The sequence below is a fragment of the Cololabis saira genome, chromosome 4 (genome assembly GCF_033807715.1).
Source record: "Cololabis saira isolate AMF1-May2022 chromosome 4, fColSai1.1, whole genome shotgun sequence".
Lineage (NCBI taxonomy): Eukaryota > Metazoa > Chordata > Actinopteri > Beloniformes > Belonidae > Cololabis > Cololabis saira.
The window spans coordinates 27,061,639-27,080,859 of record NC_084590.1 but is presented as its reverse complement, the minus strand read 5'-3'; the positions used below and the strand labels follow the sequence as shown (position 1 = coordinate 27,080,859).

Genomic DNA, 19,221 nt, shown 5'->3' with positions numbered 1-19,221 from the left:
GCACTACAGCGTCTAAGGAGGAGTTTGCCTCCAGGATTGCTGAGGAGAATTTCATCAACATGGACCACAACCACCTCAGCTACAGGGCTGCCCACCATTGAGCCGGGCCCCGTACGCAGAGACCGCTCAGCCAGCGTTAAACACACTCCAGACAGGTGATTTCACTCACCCCTTTACCTTAAACAATATTGGAGTTCAGACATTTCTGAATCTGACGCAGTTGTATTCAAGCAGCGAGTCATGGAACAACGCATTGATGATGACCATCTCAAAGAGCCGCTCCATGTCTGCATCCTGCACAGCCACTGTTACTTCCAACCACCTCCACAGCAAACCACTGGGCAGACCAGGTGTCCTTTCTTCAATTTACTTTGCACACACACTAACAAGCATCGTTTAAACTACTATATTTAAAGCTGAAAAACATCTTTTTCAGGTCTCCCTCCCTCCAACATATCACCTCTGGGCTCCCCTTGCCCATCTCCTCCCGTCCAGGGAACCCCTGTCTCCAGCCCTACAGTGAAGACATGTTCAGTGCAGCTTCCTGAGCCGGCCGGGCCACTGACAGAGCGGATACCTGTCTCTGTGGCCCCCAGGAGCCATCACAGAGCCTTAACTCACAGCCAGAGCGCCCCCAGCTCCACCTCCATTCACTGGCGTCCTCCATCACACTGCAACAGGTAAACTGGGCTAAGTTGCTTTGTTTGTTTGGAAAAAAAAAGGAAGTGTTTAAATCGGCCGCATGCGGCTCTTTAGCGCCGCCCTAGTGGCTCCCTGGAGCTTTTTCAAAAATGTTTGAAAATGGAAATCGATGGGGGAGGGAAATATATTTTTTGTTTTAATATGGTTTCTGTAGGAGGACAAACATGACACAAACATTCTTAACGGTTTGCGTAGAATAAATATTACATTTCAACATTTCTGTTAACGAAGATTTGTACGGAAGAGTATTAGGGCCATGCAGGAGAAAAAATATTTGAGAGGGGAAGATTTTTTTTTTTATTGTGCACTAAAAAGTTTAAATGTTGAGAAAAAAGTCGAAATGTCGAGAAAAAAGTTGAAATTTCGAGAAAAAAGTCGAAATGATGAGAAAAAAGTTGAAATTTCGAGATTAATGTTGAAATACAATTTTGAATAAAAAGTTGAAATGATGAGAAAAAAGTCGAAATGATGAGAAAAAAGTCGAAATGTCGAGAAAAAAGTCAAAATGTCGAGAAAAAAGTCAAAATTTCGTGAATAAAGTTGAAATGTTGAGAGAAAAAAGGCGAAATTTCAACTTTATTCTTGAAATTGTATTTCAACATTATTCTCCACATTACGGCTTTTTTCTTGACATTTCGATTTTTTTCTCGAAGTGCAAATTAAAAAAAAATCTTCCCCTCTCAAATATATATTTTCTCCTGCATGGCCCTGATACTCTTCCATAGAGGATTCAACGTTTCTTGGAGCGAATCATTTGCATTCCTTGCCTGAATGTTTGCTCTATAGCGAGTAGTTGTCCGATAAAAAGAGTCATATGGAAAGACATTTGATGCTACATTTGCAGCCGGAGACCCAGTTATAACTGATATAGATACCTGCAGCATGTCTTGCCTTCATTCTAAGGCTTATACAAGACTTTTTATTTTTTGCGGCTCCAGACATATTTGTTTTTTGTGTTTTTGGTCCAATATGGCTCTTTCAACATTTTGGGTTGCCGACCCCTGGTCTAAATGATCAGGATGGACCAACGAGTGTCCTCTGAATGTGTTAGTCTCTTTCTGCTCTCTGTGTGTCAGTTGCGGCAGGCTGTTAAGCAGTCAGCTCCATCATGGGCTAGAATCTGGTGGCAAAGGAGACAGGTTACCCCCTCCAGGTAAATTGCACTTGGAAAGCTTTCTAGTTTGTCACAGTACTTATCAGATAAAATGGCTATAAAAAAAATTGTACATTTTTCTAACATGCATGATACCTTTCCAGATGAGCGTGTAGTAGCCTCATCAGACTATGACAGCACCTACGACAGCACCTATGAGACCAACCACAGTGACAGCAGTGACTTTGCACAAAATGAGGAGGAGGGAGAAGGAGGAAAGAAGCCGCCTGAAGTGAGGGAAGGTTGTAGGGATTATCCGACAGAAGGCATTGTTCTTCACCCACTTTTACCATCGCCAGAGGTAGGCTTTTTTTTTTTTTTAACTGAGAATGATCTTTTTCTAATGAATGAGTTGACATTTCTGTAAACCCTGCCCTGTTCTTTTTTCATCATACATGCTGCCATTGGGGTTGATAATTTCCCATCATCATGTCTTTTCATCTGTATACACATGATCTGAAAATCTATCTGCCAATAAATCCTAGTTCATCAAGTGGTCTGAAAGACATGCACAGATGTTTAGTTAACATTAAACTCTTGCTGCCTCAGAACCTGGGTTTGGGTTTTGATTAAAGTTTAAAATATGACGGATTAATTCTGTTGTCAGGACGAGCTTCTGGTAACTTTGACTCCTCGCAAAAGTCAAGCCATTCCTGAGAAGTGGTGATCTTGAGAAAGCTGCTCATTCTTTCATTAGTTTCCGTCTCGATTATTGTAATGATCTTTATTCTGGTATCAACCAAACTTTACTGCGCTGCTTTCAACTTCAACTGTTGACAAGTGCTCTGAAACATGACCACGTCACTCCTGTCCTGCGTGCTTTACACTGGCTCCCAGTTGAATTTAGAATCCATTTTATCAATCTAATTGTTTGTTTCTAGCGCTATGAATGACCTTGCTCCTTCATATCTATGTGATTTTCTGAGTTTCCATCAACCCAGCAGAACTTTGAATTCAGCAGGCTAACAGGTGTTAGAGGTTCCACAGATGAGGGAAAAAAGTGATCCCTCTTTTGCAGCCGCTGGTCCCAAACTGTGGAACTGGTTACCCGGTCGGTAACAAACCCTTGGTGACCTTAAAATCCCAAGAAAAACTTTACACCTGTCAGAATTCACTCAAGCACCTCGCTCTACTGGATAAGGAGGTGGTACAGGCATTTTAATTGCCAAAAAGTGGAATTTCACATCAATGTGCCCCACTGCTAACTGCTCATCACTTGAATATCAGGCAGTAAAGATCTCTAAACCCATTACTGCATACATTCTGGTCATATACCGCCGTCCAGGAGGCAACATAGAAGAGTTTGTCTCTGAAATGGACATGATTTTCTCTGACATTCCTCATGATGTCACTCCGCTGCTAATCTCTCTGCACTGGCTTCCAGTTGCAGTTTACCAATTTCCCAAACGGCTCCTGCCTACACTCCCTCTCTACAGCTCCGCTCAACCAGTGAAAGACGCCTGGTGCTTCCACCACAACGTGGCGTGAAATCAGTAGCTAGATTCCTCTATTGTTCCCCGATGGTGGAACGACCTACCTAAATCTGTCCGATCTGCAGGGTCCGTACCTACTTTTAAGAGCAAGCTAAAGACCCAGCTCTTAAAGGAGCATTTCTGCATTTAGTTAACTTCTCTGCTCATCAGGATGAGTTAGATTTGTCCCGCTCTTTGCATGACCCAGCACTGAGAAAGCTGCATGCACTTATGCCAAGATGACATTATGATAGTGAATTTAAGACCTAGTTTTGCTGAATAACGGGACTGTTGTAGGGTACAAAGGGAACCAAATAAATAAAATCCTCTTGCACTGGCATGGCAGATCCTGTGTCCAATTGGGCTCACAGCAGTCTGACCAGCACTTATCCATGCTGGACCCTCCTATGTGATTTCCTCCTTGTGTTGTTCTCCCAGATGTAAGTTGCTTTGGAAAAAAGCATCTGCTAAATGACAGTAGTAGTAGTAGTAGTAGAACGGCAATTGGCTCATAATACCACTGTCACCATCTTGCTCCTACTCTTTTCAGTCCATGGTTTTATTAGATTTTAGTTGTGAATCACTTCTGTCAACCCTGGTTTTTAAAAAGTGCTATACACATAAAGATTGATTGATTAATCTATGTTTAAAAAGAAACACATATCCTTTGCCTGTCAGGACAAGGCCGTCTCAGACCCAGAGGACCCGGTAATGCCAGGGCTGGAGCTGCTGATGAGTCAACTCAACAACTGGAACTTTCCCGTTTTTAGTCTTGTGGAGAAGACTCATGGCAAGACGGGCAGCATCCTCAGCCAGGTAAACTCTTCATGATGAGGAAATACTGCAGCCTAGATGCCTCTATGAATACATATAGATATATACTATAGGGGGGTGGCGGTCTAGTGGCTACAGAGGTGGGTTAGGGCTGGAGGACCAGGTTCAAGCCCTGGAATGGCAACCAAGATGAACCACCTTGGGCCCCTGAGCCTAATTGCTCCATGGTGTGTGTGTCTCAGATGTAAGTCGCTTAGGATAAAAGTGTCTGCTAAATGACAGTAGTAGTAGTATATAGTCAAAGAATAAGAGGGAATACTGACAGACATATCCACATCTGCAGTATGTAATTAGCAGTTTTATGATGCAGAGCTGCTTTTGGCTCTATAAACCATTCCAATGAATGTACAATAAATTCGTCTCCGAAAAGCAGTATGAATAAAAAAGCAGGTTTGCATATCATAAATATTGTCACAACTATGAAATGTACGGCTGAGTAGATTTCACAAAATAGTCTGATGTATATGAAAAGGAAGTATGTAGGAGTTGTAAAAGAACATTAACTGAGCCGTCTTGACTGAGGTTTTGCGATCTATTCCAAGGGTTATTTTCTAAAAACAAATAAGTCGTAGGTTATTCTGTATTTGCATTTCTATACATCTTACCTGAAATAAATGTATTTTCCTTCATGAAAGGAATGACGGCCTTTGAACTGTGTGCCCTAAGCAATATGAGCCCTCGCCGGCTTCAAGGACACAGTGTTCATGATTTTTCAGAAAAAATAAAAAATTTGAATCATCAGACAACACGACAGCTTTCTGCCTCAGTTCATCTGAAACAAATTAGGCATGGTGAAGGCAGCCTTGCCTCTAGTTGTTGTGCCTTTCTTTTCTTTTCTTTTCTTTTTGTGGGAAAGTGACCAGCATTTGTGACTGCAGCTTCTGGCAATTAACAGTGGCTTACACACCCACGCCTGAGATCATACAATAGGTTTCTACAGACTTTCCACGCTGAAAGACTGGACTTCACAGCAATAAATCTATTTAAACTTTTTACAATATTTTGTGTCATTATTCTTTGCAAATGTTGCACTGGGAAATGTCATTCTTTTATCCTGGGGATGCCTGTAAGTCTGCAGGTAGAGTAGGCTGCCCTGTAAGCTGCGTTTTATTATTTTACCTCTCTTCTTATCATTTTATTTCATTTTATTTGTTATTTACTGATTAATTGTGTCTTGTCTCTCTTTTAATGTTGATGTAAAGTAATTTGAATTACCTTGTGTTGAATTGTGCTATACAAATAAACTTGCCTTGCCTTGCTCAGCAGAAGATCGGGCCCTCATGTGGATCAATCGAGTTCATTGGTGCTTGACTGTGGAGAGAAAGAAACAAACGTGCAGACTGTAAAAACATTTATGTGATGGGGGAATGGGCAACAACATTTAAAGTTGGCTATGAGCGAAGAGTATTTTTTAATAGTTGAACTAATGAACTGTCCCAATTGATGTTTATCTTTCCTTCTGACAGACTCTCTGTGATGCTCATTATAAAACCATGTTAGGCCAAAAAAACTATAATTTGTGAGTCTTTGTGTTTGTTTACTGTCTTTTTTTTTTCTTTTTGAGGCATTCCACAATTTTTTAATCAGTCTATAGTTTTGACATGTTGCCTTTCTCATTACCACCGTCAGATGTGTGGTCTAAATCACTGGCAAGTCATTGCATTCTCTTATTGTGTTTTGGTAACATGGCTGGAAACGTCCACACTGATTCTCATGACCAATTCTGTCTTTATGTCCCAGGTTTCTTATAGGCTCTTTGAGGACACAGGTCTGTTTGAGACCTTCAAGATTCCTGTTAAAGAGTTCATGAACTACTTCCATGCTTTGGAGAATGGATACAGGGATATACCTTGTGAGTAGACAGTCTGATTATGTGTGTGTGCATGTAGACTTTACTTGCAGCTGCCACAAGGTGGATGTATTGTTCATGATATGAAGCTGTGTAAAAGCTGAACTCTATATGAGCATTATTGTAACACTATTGAATCCAGTTTCCAGGGTGAAAATGATTAGACATCTTTTCTTTAAAAGTATATACAAAGATGTAAAATCTTTAATTGAGCAGTTTTTCTTGACACAAGCCCCATTTTAATTGCATTCAAAATTTACTTACATACCCTGATAGCAAAATATGAGTGAATCAATGTTGAAATATGGTTAGGCAGAAACATTGAATCCATGTTGAAGCCATGTTGAAGCCTGGTCCGCGACAAACAAATACGTTGATTCAACATTGATTACACATTGGCATTAGAATTGGATGATTAATTTACAGTTGATCCACCATCAATCATCGAATCAACCAAAATTTTTGACCATAATTCAACATTGATTTAACATATTTTGCTATCTATGGTAGCAAGCAAATGCAATCACTACAAGATACTTCAGAGATGCGTTTAAGAGAAATTATAAAGTTTGAACAGATGGTTTGCAAGCAGCTCCAGAGCATGTTGTATTATAGCATGACAATTGCTTCAATATTGCTGTTACAAAGCTTCACTGCTTTCCAATTATAACTCGTAGAGCCTTACTTTGGAATACTCCATCTCTTTGGGATGTTGTATACCCAAATGTTGTCTGAAGGGGATCTAGTTTCAACGACCAAATACACGGCACTGGGATACACTGCTCAGATCGGAAGGGCATTCATTTTTTAGCTCATCCCTCAAAGCCTTCTTTGAGTGAACATTGAGGGTTTGTTTTGGATCTCTGGGAATACTGGAGTACTTCCTTTGAGCAGGGCATTAAAATTCATCCTATAATTTGTGAACATTGAGCATGACCAGAAAACATGAAAGCAGCTCCCTGTTTTTCTGGCCCACGGTTTTTTTCTTTACTTAACTGAGCGAGTAGCTCTCAAAATGTGTTGATCATATCTGGAATCCTGAGGGAGGGAAACAGAGCAGTTTCTACATGTTTGATTAGATTTTTTTCTGTGCTTGTTTGAATGGCATGTACCATGAATTTAAATGAACCATACCTAATGTGACCAAATTACAGAGAGTTCCTGCTCATTGCTGTTGGTTTTTTTCTTCTTTTTTTTCTTCACACATTTTGTGTAGTTTAAAGATTGGTAGCAGAACCCTGTTTGGAATGAATGCTGAGAAAAGAAGAGACATAGTCAGAATGCTGTGACTTTACTCATGATTTATCGTAATGATCAGTTTACTGGCAGAATGTTCGAGAAGTCAAGTGAGTATTGATGTGTTCAAAAAGAGTAGGAAGATATTATTCTACCAAACATCTAACGTGGCACAAACATGTCACTAATGTGAAAAGAACAAAAAGATAGTTGGTACGACTGGTAAACAGAAAGCTGCCCCCTTAGCTGCCCCCTTAACCACAACAAATCAGCACAGGATCCACATTACTGCAGATGCTGCACCGATCAGCCATCTCCTGTTCCATTCGTCCTTCACTTGTGAACAAGACCCTAAATACTTAAACTCATCCACTTTAGGCAGCACCTCACTCCCAACACGGACAGGACATTCCACACTTCTCTGACTCAAAACCACGGTCTCAGATTTAGAGGTGCTGACTCTTATCCCCACCACTTCTCACTCATCTACAAACTGCTCCAAAAGCAGCTGAGAATCGTGGTTTAATGAAGCCAACAGGACCCCAACATCTGCAAAGAGCAGAGTTGAAATCCTCTGGCCACCAAACCAGACCCTGTCTGAAATAGCAGGAGTAGTTTGCTAATTCTATCTTACAAGTTTGTGAAATTAACCCAGCCTTCATCTGTGAGAGAATTTTTTTTTAAATGCTTGAAGGACTTGGTAGCTAAACTAAGCCCATATTTTAATTAAATTGTCCAAAATGTGCTGTTTTGTCCACTCCGCGAAAATATGTCCCCATGAGAAAATGTGTTTCTGCTTTAAAGGAACAGCACAGCTAGATATTATCAGCATGAATGTGGCAAGACAGGCTGTGGAACTGCTTAATAGTCTGTCGAGGAGCGGCTTCGTGAAGAACAAAACCGGGCTCATAGTAGACCCCTGATGGACCGGTGTGCTGACCCTGTCCACTCTGAAGTGATCTGATATACAGTATACATGCTATTACTCAATTTGGAAAGACATTCTAAAATGGCTCCAGAAATGCCTGTGAAATTACGAAGTATTTAATTTCTGGTATCCTTATGAAAGAATAAATCTCTCTTATATGACCTATATAACCTAAATTCTAATAGCTACAATGTTATACTTGTTTAAACCTTTTTACTTGAGCAGGGAAGTATCACGAAAATTGCTTCTAATCTTTTCCTCTTTTGATTTCTATGTATTGATTTATGTTTTACTTTTCTCCTCTTTACCTTTCTCCAGTTCACCCTTCAAGTGTTCTGTATGAATTGGCTCTTACTGCTCTTAAGCATTGTGATCCTAGTTTTTTGTTGTTTTGTTTTTAAATTGTAAACTGCAGTACAATTGTTTTTGCCATTTTATTTATACACACACACATATATATGTATATATATATATATATATATATATATATGTATATGTATATATATACATGCACATTGCTCAATTTATTTCTAGCCAGCATGTTTTCAAAGGGATTTTTAATTCAAGATTTACCTACTAATGCGTCACACAGTGTGATTTGACAATCACAAAAAAAAAGCACAAAAATAAATAAATAAAATAGATAAACTGGAAAAAAAGGAGTGAATAAAAATATGGAAAGTAACATCAGTAAATAACAATAACTATAAACTCAAATACCTACAGATACATAAGATACATAAAGTAAATGACAGCAATAAAACAGCATTCAGCGGACAATGGAGTTCTCTAAACCAGAGAATAATGGGAACCAAAATTCTTGAAAAAGATGGTCACGATTATATTTTTCCAAGGTTAGTTTTTCTAATGGTAGAAATGCTGTGAGTTGATCTACAAAAGTCTTATAAGATGGAGGGGAATCATTCTTCCAAAATAAAAGTATACATTTCTTTGCAAAGTAAGTGATCAATATTAATAGCCAGTTTAACATGTGATTGCTTGTGTTTTAGCATAACAAGTTGATTTGACTACTGAGATTTTTTTTAAAGCTGCTGTGCTGCTGGATATTCATCATTGCAGTCTGACTGCTCATACTGATGTGAGTTAGCACTTTGTGATTTTCCTCAGATCACAACCGGATCCATGCTACTGATGTGCTGCATGCCGTGTGGTACCTTACCACTCAGCCTGTGCCAGGTCTGCCCACCCTGCTGACTGACAACGGTATACACACTGGTACGCAGCTTCTCTGATACAGTAAATACCTCAAGATTCTGCCCTTTTCTTCATATTCACTTGTATCTGAATCTCATGTTTTGTTCATCGTGGCATATGCCTCAAGGGACAAAAATTTCAAGTTAACTCTGGTAAAATACTGTACAGTATCACAGGCTAGCAGGAGTCCATTTATGAGGTTGAAAAGTGCATTTTAAAAGAACACGTAAAAATTCTCTTCCAAGATAAAGAGAGATCCTTGACCCAAAATGATCACTCTAGGATTGAATAAAAATCTACAGTTTTTTTAACAGTAGGCTACTACAAAAAACCCCATATTAGCACACTATCCTGAAACGAATAGTTGAGTGAAATAGTTCCTTTTATTTTTAAATGTGTTCTTGTCTCTCCTGTTGTTACTTAGTTCCAGGTGACATACTGATGAGTGAAAGAATGAAGAACCTAAAAAGTCCAACAGAAATAAAGTAGCCTGATAACAGTGGAGGTTTTCCTATCTGTTCATAGACTCAGCAAACGGCATTACACCAAGAGCCACAGGCTTCCTGGTGTCCAGGATGAACTCTGCGATGGAGGAGGACTATGGTTCTCTGGCTGGTCTTATACCCGGCCTGGAGCTCATGGCCTTGTACGTAGCGGCCGCCATGCATGACTATGACCACCCTGGAAGAACCAACGCCTTTCTGGTCGCCACCAGTGCACCCCAGGTAAATGAATGTGGTGGCCCCTGGATGAGAAGGGGTTCTGGTGATGGACTTTCATGAAGGTAGCAGTGAAAGATAACTAAGTTAATTGGCTGCAGTCTATGCAACATACAAGCACAGATTCAACGGAAATTCCTCCGACTCCAGACAAACAACTTGTAAAGGTTTCACGCTGGATGCATGGCACAGTCTGTGTGGATGAGATGACTCATTGCAGCACAGGCATTCTTTGTTTGAGAAAAGAAGGACAACTGTCTCATGCACACACAGTTTTTGACTAAATATAAAGATCTAGGAGTCCAAGTCCAAGTCACGCGTAATTTTTCATTTTGGCTCAGTTTATTTTGGACTTTGCTCTCTACTGCATTATCCATTGTTCTGGTTGCAGTTTATTTGAACATTGTTTTTGTCAACTACCTGACAGCATGTCCTGTTGGTTCGAGCACAGAAAAATAAGTAATGACAAAATAATAATGCTGATGTATCTTAGATAACACAGCATAGTACACTAAGTACTTCAAATAACAACTAACAGCAAAGGAAACTACAATGACATTTTTAACACAAGCAGGGTTCTAACTTGACATGCTTTGATCCGCGTGTTGACGTATTGCATGCCGTGAGAATTGTATTTTTTTAGATTTGTGATCCCAGCTTGTATTATTTACATGATGTGATAAATAAGGCCTGTGAAGTGCATTGTTGCATGTTTCATTCAACGTGCCCTTCCCCGCTGCAGGCTCTCCTGTACAACGACAGGTCAGTCTTGGAGAACCATCACGCAGCGTCGGCCTGGAACCTCTTCATGTCCCGACCCGAGTACAACTTCCTGGTTAACCTTGAACACGTGGAGTTTAAGCGCTTCCGCTTCCTTGTTATTGAAGCTATCCTTGCCACTGACCTCAAAAAACACTTTGACTTTCTGGCAGAGTTTAATGCAAAGGTACATATTCATATCTCTTTATGTTCCTGATTAGTGTCTTCTTCAGATCATATCAAAGAAAATCATTCCCTCTTTCATGCCAGGTTGGTGACGAAGGACTGTGTGATATTGACTGGAGCAACGAGAATGACCGATTGCTGGTGTGCCAGATGTGTATCAAGCTAGCAGATGTTAACGGGCCACTGAAGTGTAAGGAGCTGCACCTGCAGTGGACAGAGGGGATCATCAACGAGTTCTATGAGCAAGTAAGTTTATGACTCCCGGCCATTGGACCATTTTATTTCCTCAGGAAGGAACAATAAAAGATTGTTTAATTCTCTTTTACGTATGTTTAAATAGCATTTTTAGGTCTTGAGTTCTTTTTTATTTGTAATCATGAACTAGCTGAAATTATTGAAATGTTTGTTTATGCAATGTTTGCTGCCCAATCTTTAAAGCACACCACCTCTCATTCCATCTCTAAATGTGCTGCTTTGTGCACGTGTTTGATCAGGCAGCCTGCAGCGATATACTGCATGACTCGCACGGCAGGGCCGGATTTAGTGAGGCCCACTAAGGTGGGCAGACTGAAATGTAGGGTGGGCGACGCTTCCTGCGGCGAAAACATTTTGGGGGGTCAAACCCCCGAAATGCATAGAAAACTATGCTATCATCATATCAGTTCATCTATCTTCCCCTTCTTTGACCAACAGTATGTTAATCCAATTGCCCTTCCTGACACTACCCTCTGCATTCACCCGGGCTTGGGACTGGCACTAATAGGACACTGGCTTGTGCCCTGTTGAGGCTGCATTTATTTGATTTTTTTGCGCTTTTCTTTCTTGATTTTTTATTTTTTTTTTATCAATCAATCGTACCCTATGGCGTAGGCTCTGCGTGGATTTAAAAGGTCCCGCGGCAGGCTGGTGGCTCCAGAGCCTGCACGGCACCACAGCACCGCCACCCGCACTGGCGCTCTCCGCCCTCACCGGCGCTCTCCACCCTGGCCAGGATGGAGAGAGCCGTCTCGAAGGCTTTTCCTTATAGGCTTAAAGAAACGATGCATGTCGGCGAATCGGCGATGTCGCTCTCTTTCTTGATACCAGCAGAGTGGGCAGACGGGAGCACCGAGGCAGTGATTATAAACTTTATTTTCTTTTAGACAAAAAAACTCTGTTGTGCTCATTTTGCTGGGATGCCGGGTCCCTCCGCCGAGACAGAACTTTTGCGGTATGCGTTGATTGTTGTGTCTAAAAATTATGCGCAGTGTCCTGCCACCCAATCAGAAACGGAACAGATATTTTGTGATATTAAAAATAAAATTATAAAAACATAAAAGATCCTCATAACCTTTGATTGGGTGGGCAGGACGCACGTTTGGGTGGGCACAGCCCACCCCTGCCCCCCCCCCAAACCCGGCCTCGTCGCACGGCCGATACTAGGCACTCGTGGTCATTAGTTGGGAATACAGATGAAGAGGTGGTGGCATCAGAGTCAAAGAAATGCATTTTTATGGCCCGAGCACTGACAGTGCGAAGGCCCTATTGTATCTGTAGGAGTTTTTCTCGTTTTTATTATCGTTTTTCTTCCGACGAAATGAGGGCCTTTTTGCCCCCCTAAACGTGCCCCAAAACTCACCAAATTTTGCACACAAGCCAGGTCTGGCGAAAAATTTGATATTTAATTGTTTGCATTAATGGGTGTGGCCTAATGGCTCAACAGCGCCCCCTAGAAAACTTCACGCCTCAAGCCCCACAATACGGTTTGACGTACATGCACGACAATCAGTACCCACCTGTATCATGTCGTAACTTAAAGAAAAGTCTCTTGGCGCCATGGCCGAAACCGAACAGGAAGTCGGCCATTTTGAATTAATCGTGTCATTTTGGCGAAATTTATGCCATTCCTTCGGCAGTTAATACGGCCCGAACCGTAACGTGCACCCAGGTGTGTTATACATCAAAATGTGTCTCGATCTCGCGACGATGCGCATTACCTTTCTCAGTCAAAAACGTTACCGTGGTGACGATAGACGCCAAAAAGCGCGCCCCCCCTTCATCTGATTGGTCCATATTTGATAGTTCCTATTTTCTGGCATAACTTTTGAATGGTTTGACATAAAGAGTCGTGGGTGGTGTCATCGGACTCGGTTTTGAGTCATTCACTTTTATTGGTGAAAATTGCACGCGCGAGGACCTGTTCATCGCTGCTTGCAGCTTTAATTTTACTTATAACCACAGCAAAAAGGAAAGAAACATAAGCAACTGCAAAAATGTTGAATATGCGATTGTCGGCCAGACCTGTAACCAGTGGATCCGACATGTTTTGGCTTGCATTTTTCCATTCAAAATTAAATGCACACAGCCCAGTAAATCTGAATTAGTGTGACTAGAATAGAAGAAGAAGAAATGTAATAAATAGAAGCTGGTCAATGAAGACACATTATTTCATTTGTACTTATTTGCGTAAATAGAAGCACTATAAAAAACAACATAAATGCTAGAGACGTTGACCATTTTAGATCTACTCTTGACTGCTATGTGCAGCTTCATTGTGATTTCACCAACATCTGGATTATCTTGTCTACTGAAAATCATATTAATAAAGGGAAAAAAACATCTACCATTTTAGTTCTACATAAATCTCAAAAGGCATCTTTTTCCACATCTCCCTCCTTAGGATGTTGCATATGAGTGATGAAAACATGTATGTTTGGATATGAGAGGACCCTACTAGGGTTATATGTTCAAGGACCATTCACTAAGGTTTTATGTGGATAACTCTATCTCCTCTATCTACCTGAAATGGAATACTAAAAACACTTGAAAGCTCATGAATATGTGAGAGACCAATGTAGCTGGGCTCCTGACAACAAATCCTGTTCCGAACTAACAAGACAGTAAAGACTAAACATGATTAGCCAGAGAGGTCAAACGATTTGCTTAGCAACTGTATTGTGAAAAGCACTTTTAAGGTTGCACATATGCAGAATCACCCAAAACACTGATCTGCTGAAAGAAAAGAAAAGAAAATCTCAAAAAATGGGAACCATACACACAAGCTGTAACAGAACTTTATCATCAAAGGGTTCCTTACGCAATCAGTATTAGCATACGTTTGTTTAGTTGCTTCAAATGAAGGGGAACTTGCGTAGTAAGGGTATCAAAACACTGCTCAGCAGCGCTCTAATATGACTGTGGAGAGGGGGCGAGGGGAGGTGTTAAGAGACGGAGGATGTGTGTGTGGTCTCCTTTTTCAGATGGGAGATGGATGACCTAAATGTGCCATCCTTGACGGTTCTCATTCACAGTCACTGAGGAAGATCACAGACAAGACAGAGCTCTCAGTGGCAACAGAGTCAGTGCCTATGTTAACACACACACACACACACACACACACACACACACACACACACACACACACACACACACACACACACACACACACACATAGATTTAATTTATATTCTGCAATGCATCACTTTAATATCCTTATCATAGCACGGTTATAAGATCTCTCTCTCTCTCTCTAATCGGGCTGGCTCTACATATACACACCTATCACGGCCACCACCGGAGCTGCATACTGACGCCATTCAGGTTTTGGTTGCCATGGCAATCAGAGCTCTTGCCCCTCTGTCCTCCTTTTAAACAGCTTTGAAAACCCCAACATCAGACAACAAACAGAAGCCCAGACTATCATAACATTTGCACCGAAAACAAAATTGACACATATTGAAAGGTTTTTCAAAGACAGTGAATTTTACACGGATAACCAGTGGACAAAAGTCCAAACACCATTCCATACTGAGAAGGGCATTTGTCTGTGTTTGTGGATGCAAGACTGACAATTATCTGAAGGAAAAAGAAAGAACAGAAGCTTTGTTGCTCCTCTTTAGCCCTGATTTAACTCCCATTCAAATATTACGAGTCATTCAAATGACCCTTTTTAAGTAATCCCGCATTCATATACACACTATCTGTTATTAGTCTTTCCAACTTGCGTGTAAACTCAGCGCTATCTCTCCTGAGTTTGTCACATTTGAGTGACAGGCCTTTACCCATGATACTGATTATATTAATAAACTACTTTATATCAGTGTTATTGATGATAACATATGTGTGAATAATGTAGGACTTTTTTCTCATGTTGATACTTTTGTTTTATACCTTGTATACTTTTTTCTTTTAATATTATATGATCTTTTGTATCGCACCGTTCACAACAACAAATTCCTTGTGTGTGTAAAACTACTTGGCAATAAACTTCTGATTCTGATTCTGATTCTAAAGTTGGAAAAAACAAAACCTTGCAAAAGATCTATATCCAAGTATGTTCAAAGGAGATGACAGCTGCTGGTATTGGCTTTCCTATTCACTTTGTATTTAATTTGATGCGTGAAGGGTAAATATCTCCACGTGCTACCGCTGCACACACAAACAAGGAGGCGGGTAGGAAAGCGCGTCACTGCCCGTAATTTGCTATGGTTGGTCGGTCATGTTGACGACGTCAATACATCTGGGGCCTCATGTACAAAGTGTGCGTGGATTTCAACGTGAATCCGTGCGTGCAATTTTTGCGTACGCAGAAAAAAATTCAGATGTTCAAAACAGTTTCTGGTGGAGGATTTCAGGAGCGATGGTGTTGAACGCCGAGCTGAAATCCACGAACAGGATCCTCGCATACAGTACGTACCTGGGGTGTCGAGGTGACGCAGGATGTAGTGCAGTCCGATGTTGACTGCGTCATCCACCGACCTGTTTGTCCGGTAGGCAAACTGTGGGGGGTTGAGCAGGGAGCCGTGATGTCAATCAGGTGGGACAACACCAGTCGCTCAAAGGATTTCATGACCATAGACGTCAGGGCGACAGGCCTGTACTCATTTAGTCCTGTGATGGTGGGTTTCTCGGGGACTGGGATGATGGTGGAGCATTTGAGGCATTATGGCACCTCACACAGCTCCAGGAACCGGTTGAAGATCCGTGTGAAGGTGGGAGCCAGCTGCTCGGCGCAGGCTCTCAGGCAGGAGGGGGACACGCCGTCGGGTGGTGGGGGTGATGGTGGTGTACAGATTCCTGCTGTGCATGCTGGCCTGTTCATCAAACCTGCAGTAGAAGCTGTTCAGCTGGTTTGCGAGCCTGAGGTTTCCTGCAGGGCATGGAGATGTTCTTTTGAACCCAGTGATGTTCTGCAGACCTCTCCACACAGAAGAGGGATCAGGGTTGGCAGAGAGGCCATAGCTCCTCTTTGCTCTCCTGATTTCCCTCGTCAGAGTGTTCCTGGCCTGCTTGAACAGGGCTCGATCACCGCTTCTGTAGGCCTCCTCCTTGGCTCGGCGCAGCTTCCTGAGGTTCGATGTAAAATGTTTTTAAATATCCTTCAAAAAACGCTCATCTTAACAAGGAACTTGCAAAAACAAGTAAAACAAATTTAAAAAAAAACATCGGCAGTGAGCTGGGGACACTCCTAGTTGTATATTCAGACCATGTGGTTAATTGTGAGATTGTTGCAGCTCCACTTGTCGTGTCCTTCACGTGTGGTTGGAAACTTATTGTTGACGTCACGTTTCCTCATATTCTGCACTTCACTGCATCACCAGTGAGCGTCACCAACTGACAAAACCTCAGAAATGTGCCTACGCCAGACTTGATATGTGCGTGAACTTCGTGAAGGACCGTAACTTTCCACATTCAAATCACATTTTGAACATCCGACCGTGAGTGTAGAAAAGCGCACCCCTACTTCAGGTTATGTCTGCAGGCGTGGTAAATCCACAGGCGTGGACTTACTTTGATTGTGACTCAAAAGGTTTCCAGGTCTGTTAAATGGTACAAACTGAAATCTTTTTTTTGATTGTGCAGAGCAGCAGATGACTCTTATCCTGATATGGTAAACATTACATAAAAAAAGGTGTACTGTATATACTGTATATGTGACTGTAAGAATAGCTTACGTTTTCCAGCAAATCTTTATTTTATCTTTCCTGTGCCTTTTTCTAGGGCGATGAAGAAGCAAGCCTGGGCCTTCCCATAAGCCCTTTTATGGACCGGTCCGCCCCACAGCTCGCCAAACTGCAGGAGTCTTTCATTACTCATATAGTGGGACCATTATGCTCCTCCTACGACTCTGCCTCTCTTATGCCTGGACACTGGGTAAACCCATCCGGAGGAGAAGTGGAGCCAGAGATGGTAAAGGAAGGACAAGAAGACACAGAAGAAGAAGACACAGCAGATGAGGAGACGTCAACTGGTTCTGACACCTCCCGTATGTCAGCCTCTTAATTTCTAACATCTTAGACAATAACTAACGGTGCAGTGATGTATGGGGAGATTTAACAGAATCCCACAATTGTTTTATATATATATATATATATATATATATATATATATATATATATATATATATATATATATATATATATACATACATATCGTTTTAAATATATATATTTTGTTAAACTGTCTTCTGAAAGACAACAGTGTCACTGAACTTACATCCTACAAAATACTAAAAAATTATCAATGAATCATTTGGGTTTGCTTGCTATGCGTTTCTAGATTTGATTGAATTAGAATTAGAATTAAAATGTCTTTATCGTCATTTGTACAGGTACAACGAAATTGGATGCTATCTTTAAGGTGCATGGTTTAAAAAAATAGATATATTAAAACAACAACAACTATAAAAATAAATCATCTCTAAAAGGACACAAACAGGAAGACAACATACAGGTATTGCACGATTCTATGGCAGGTATTGCACAGTTCGGTCAGTATTGCACATGGAAAAAGTCAGTTTGATTATTTAGCAGTATTGAGTATGTTATGGCTCTGGCATAGAAACTGTTCTTGAGTGTGTTTGTGCGTGATTTCAGTGTCCTGAAACGTCTGCCCGATGGCAACAGTTCAAAGAGTGAGTGTCCGGGGTGAGATGGGTCCTTGATGATTTTCCTGGCTTTCCTGAGACACCAGGTGTTGTACAGTTCCTCCAGGGAGGGGAGAGTGCAGCCGATTATTTTTTGGGCCGCTGTGATGACCCTCTGGAGTGCCTTCTTATTTGCCACTGTGCAGCTGGAGAACCACACACATATGCAATATGTGAGGATGCTCTCTATGGAGCAGCGATAAAAGGACACCAGCAGCTGTTGATTTAGATGATCCAGAAACCGGAATCTGGAAACGATCTCCACACAGACCCCGTGGATGAACAGAGGCTGAATGTCTGTCTTTTTCCGTCTGAAGTCTATGATCAGCTCCTTAGTTTTTTCAGTGTTCAGGATCAGGTTGTTCTCTGAACACCACAGTGCCGTCTCGAGGACGGTAATCATTCAGGCTGCTGATGGAGTTCTTTTTCGGGAGTAGGACGATTGTGGAGGACTTCAGGCATGGTGGGACGGCTGCTCGAGACAGTGGTGATACTGCTATTATCGCTGGATGATGAACGCGTGTTGGGTAATATAAATCGAGGCATGTTATTTGCCACCCCGGGCCTGAGGGCGAGTTGAGGGGAGGGAAGCCGAGTCGGGAGGCGTTATCCGGAAGATTCATCACCGTCAGACAGGTGTAGTTTTCAGAATGAGGATGGATGAATGTCGGGATGAGCGTTTTTGACCGGTTTCTGCTTCTTGCAAACCCCTGGCTTGTCATTTTTGTGGCCAGTTGTTCAAACAATGGACCATCTGTGACGGTCTGATGACGTCGTCTGGTCTTTCTCCTGTTTTCAGACCTTATCGAGTGATTGGGAACACCTGGGGCCTCATGTACAAAGACTTGCGTGGATTTCCTACTGAAACATGGCGTATGCTTAAATCCAGAAAACGTCCTACGCACAAAAAAATCCAGATGTATGAAACTGCGTAGGCATGAATCCAAGCACATTTCCTTTGTACATCCCAATCAACGTGGAATTGAGCGCACATGTAGGAGTACCAGACTCCTCCCTGTCCACGCCTCCATTTAAATATGCAAATGTATTTAAATAGGCCCTCGAGGGCCGGTTTCCCTGTTTAATTGCACCATGATACAAGGAGCTGTGTCATCAACAGAACTATCCAGACTTTGATGACAAGCTGGTGACGATGATTAATTAGAATCAGGTGTGTTAAAGCAGTGAAATATCTAAAACATGCAGCACACAGGCCCTTCTGGGATTCAGTTTGACACCTGTGACATATTTTTTTATTTTTTTT

General features: G+C 41.5%; 1 protein-coding gene across 2 annotated transcripts in view; it reads left to right on the top strand.

Moving 5' to 3' along the window:
* The window catches only part of LOC133441707 (cGMP-inhibited 3',5'-cyclic phosphodiesterase 3A-like), an 86,293-nt gene that overhangs the window by 63,424 nt on the left and 3,648 nt on the right, over window positions 1–19,221 (top strand). For both annotated transcript variants that reach the window (XM_061719283.1, XM_061719284.1), the window contains exons 3-14: window positions 10–155; window positions 235–350; window positions 437–680; window positions 1,779–1,855; window positions 1,960–2,156; window positions 4,006–4,143; window positions 5,902–6,013; window positions 9,303–9,410; window positions 9,915–10,114; window positions 10,851–11,054; window positions 11,138–11,299; window positions 17,033–17,297. In XM_061719283.1, coding sequence (XP_061575267.1) covers window positions 10–155; window positions 235–350; window positions 437–680; window positions 1,779–1,855; window positions 1,960–2,156; window positions 4,006–4,143; window positions 5,902–6,013; window positions 9,303–9,410; window positions 9,915–10,114; window positions 10,851–11,054; window positions 11,138–11,299; window positions 17,033–17,297 — 1,969 coding nt within the window. The remainder of the gene's footprint in view (window positions 1–9; window positions 156–234; window positions 351–436; window positions 681–1,778; window positions 1,856–1,959; window positions 2,157–4,005; window positions 4,144–5,901; window positions 6,014–9,302; window positions 9,411–9,914; window positions 10,115–10,850; window positions 11,055–11,137; window positions 11,300–17,032; window positions 17,298–19,221) is intronic.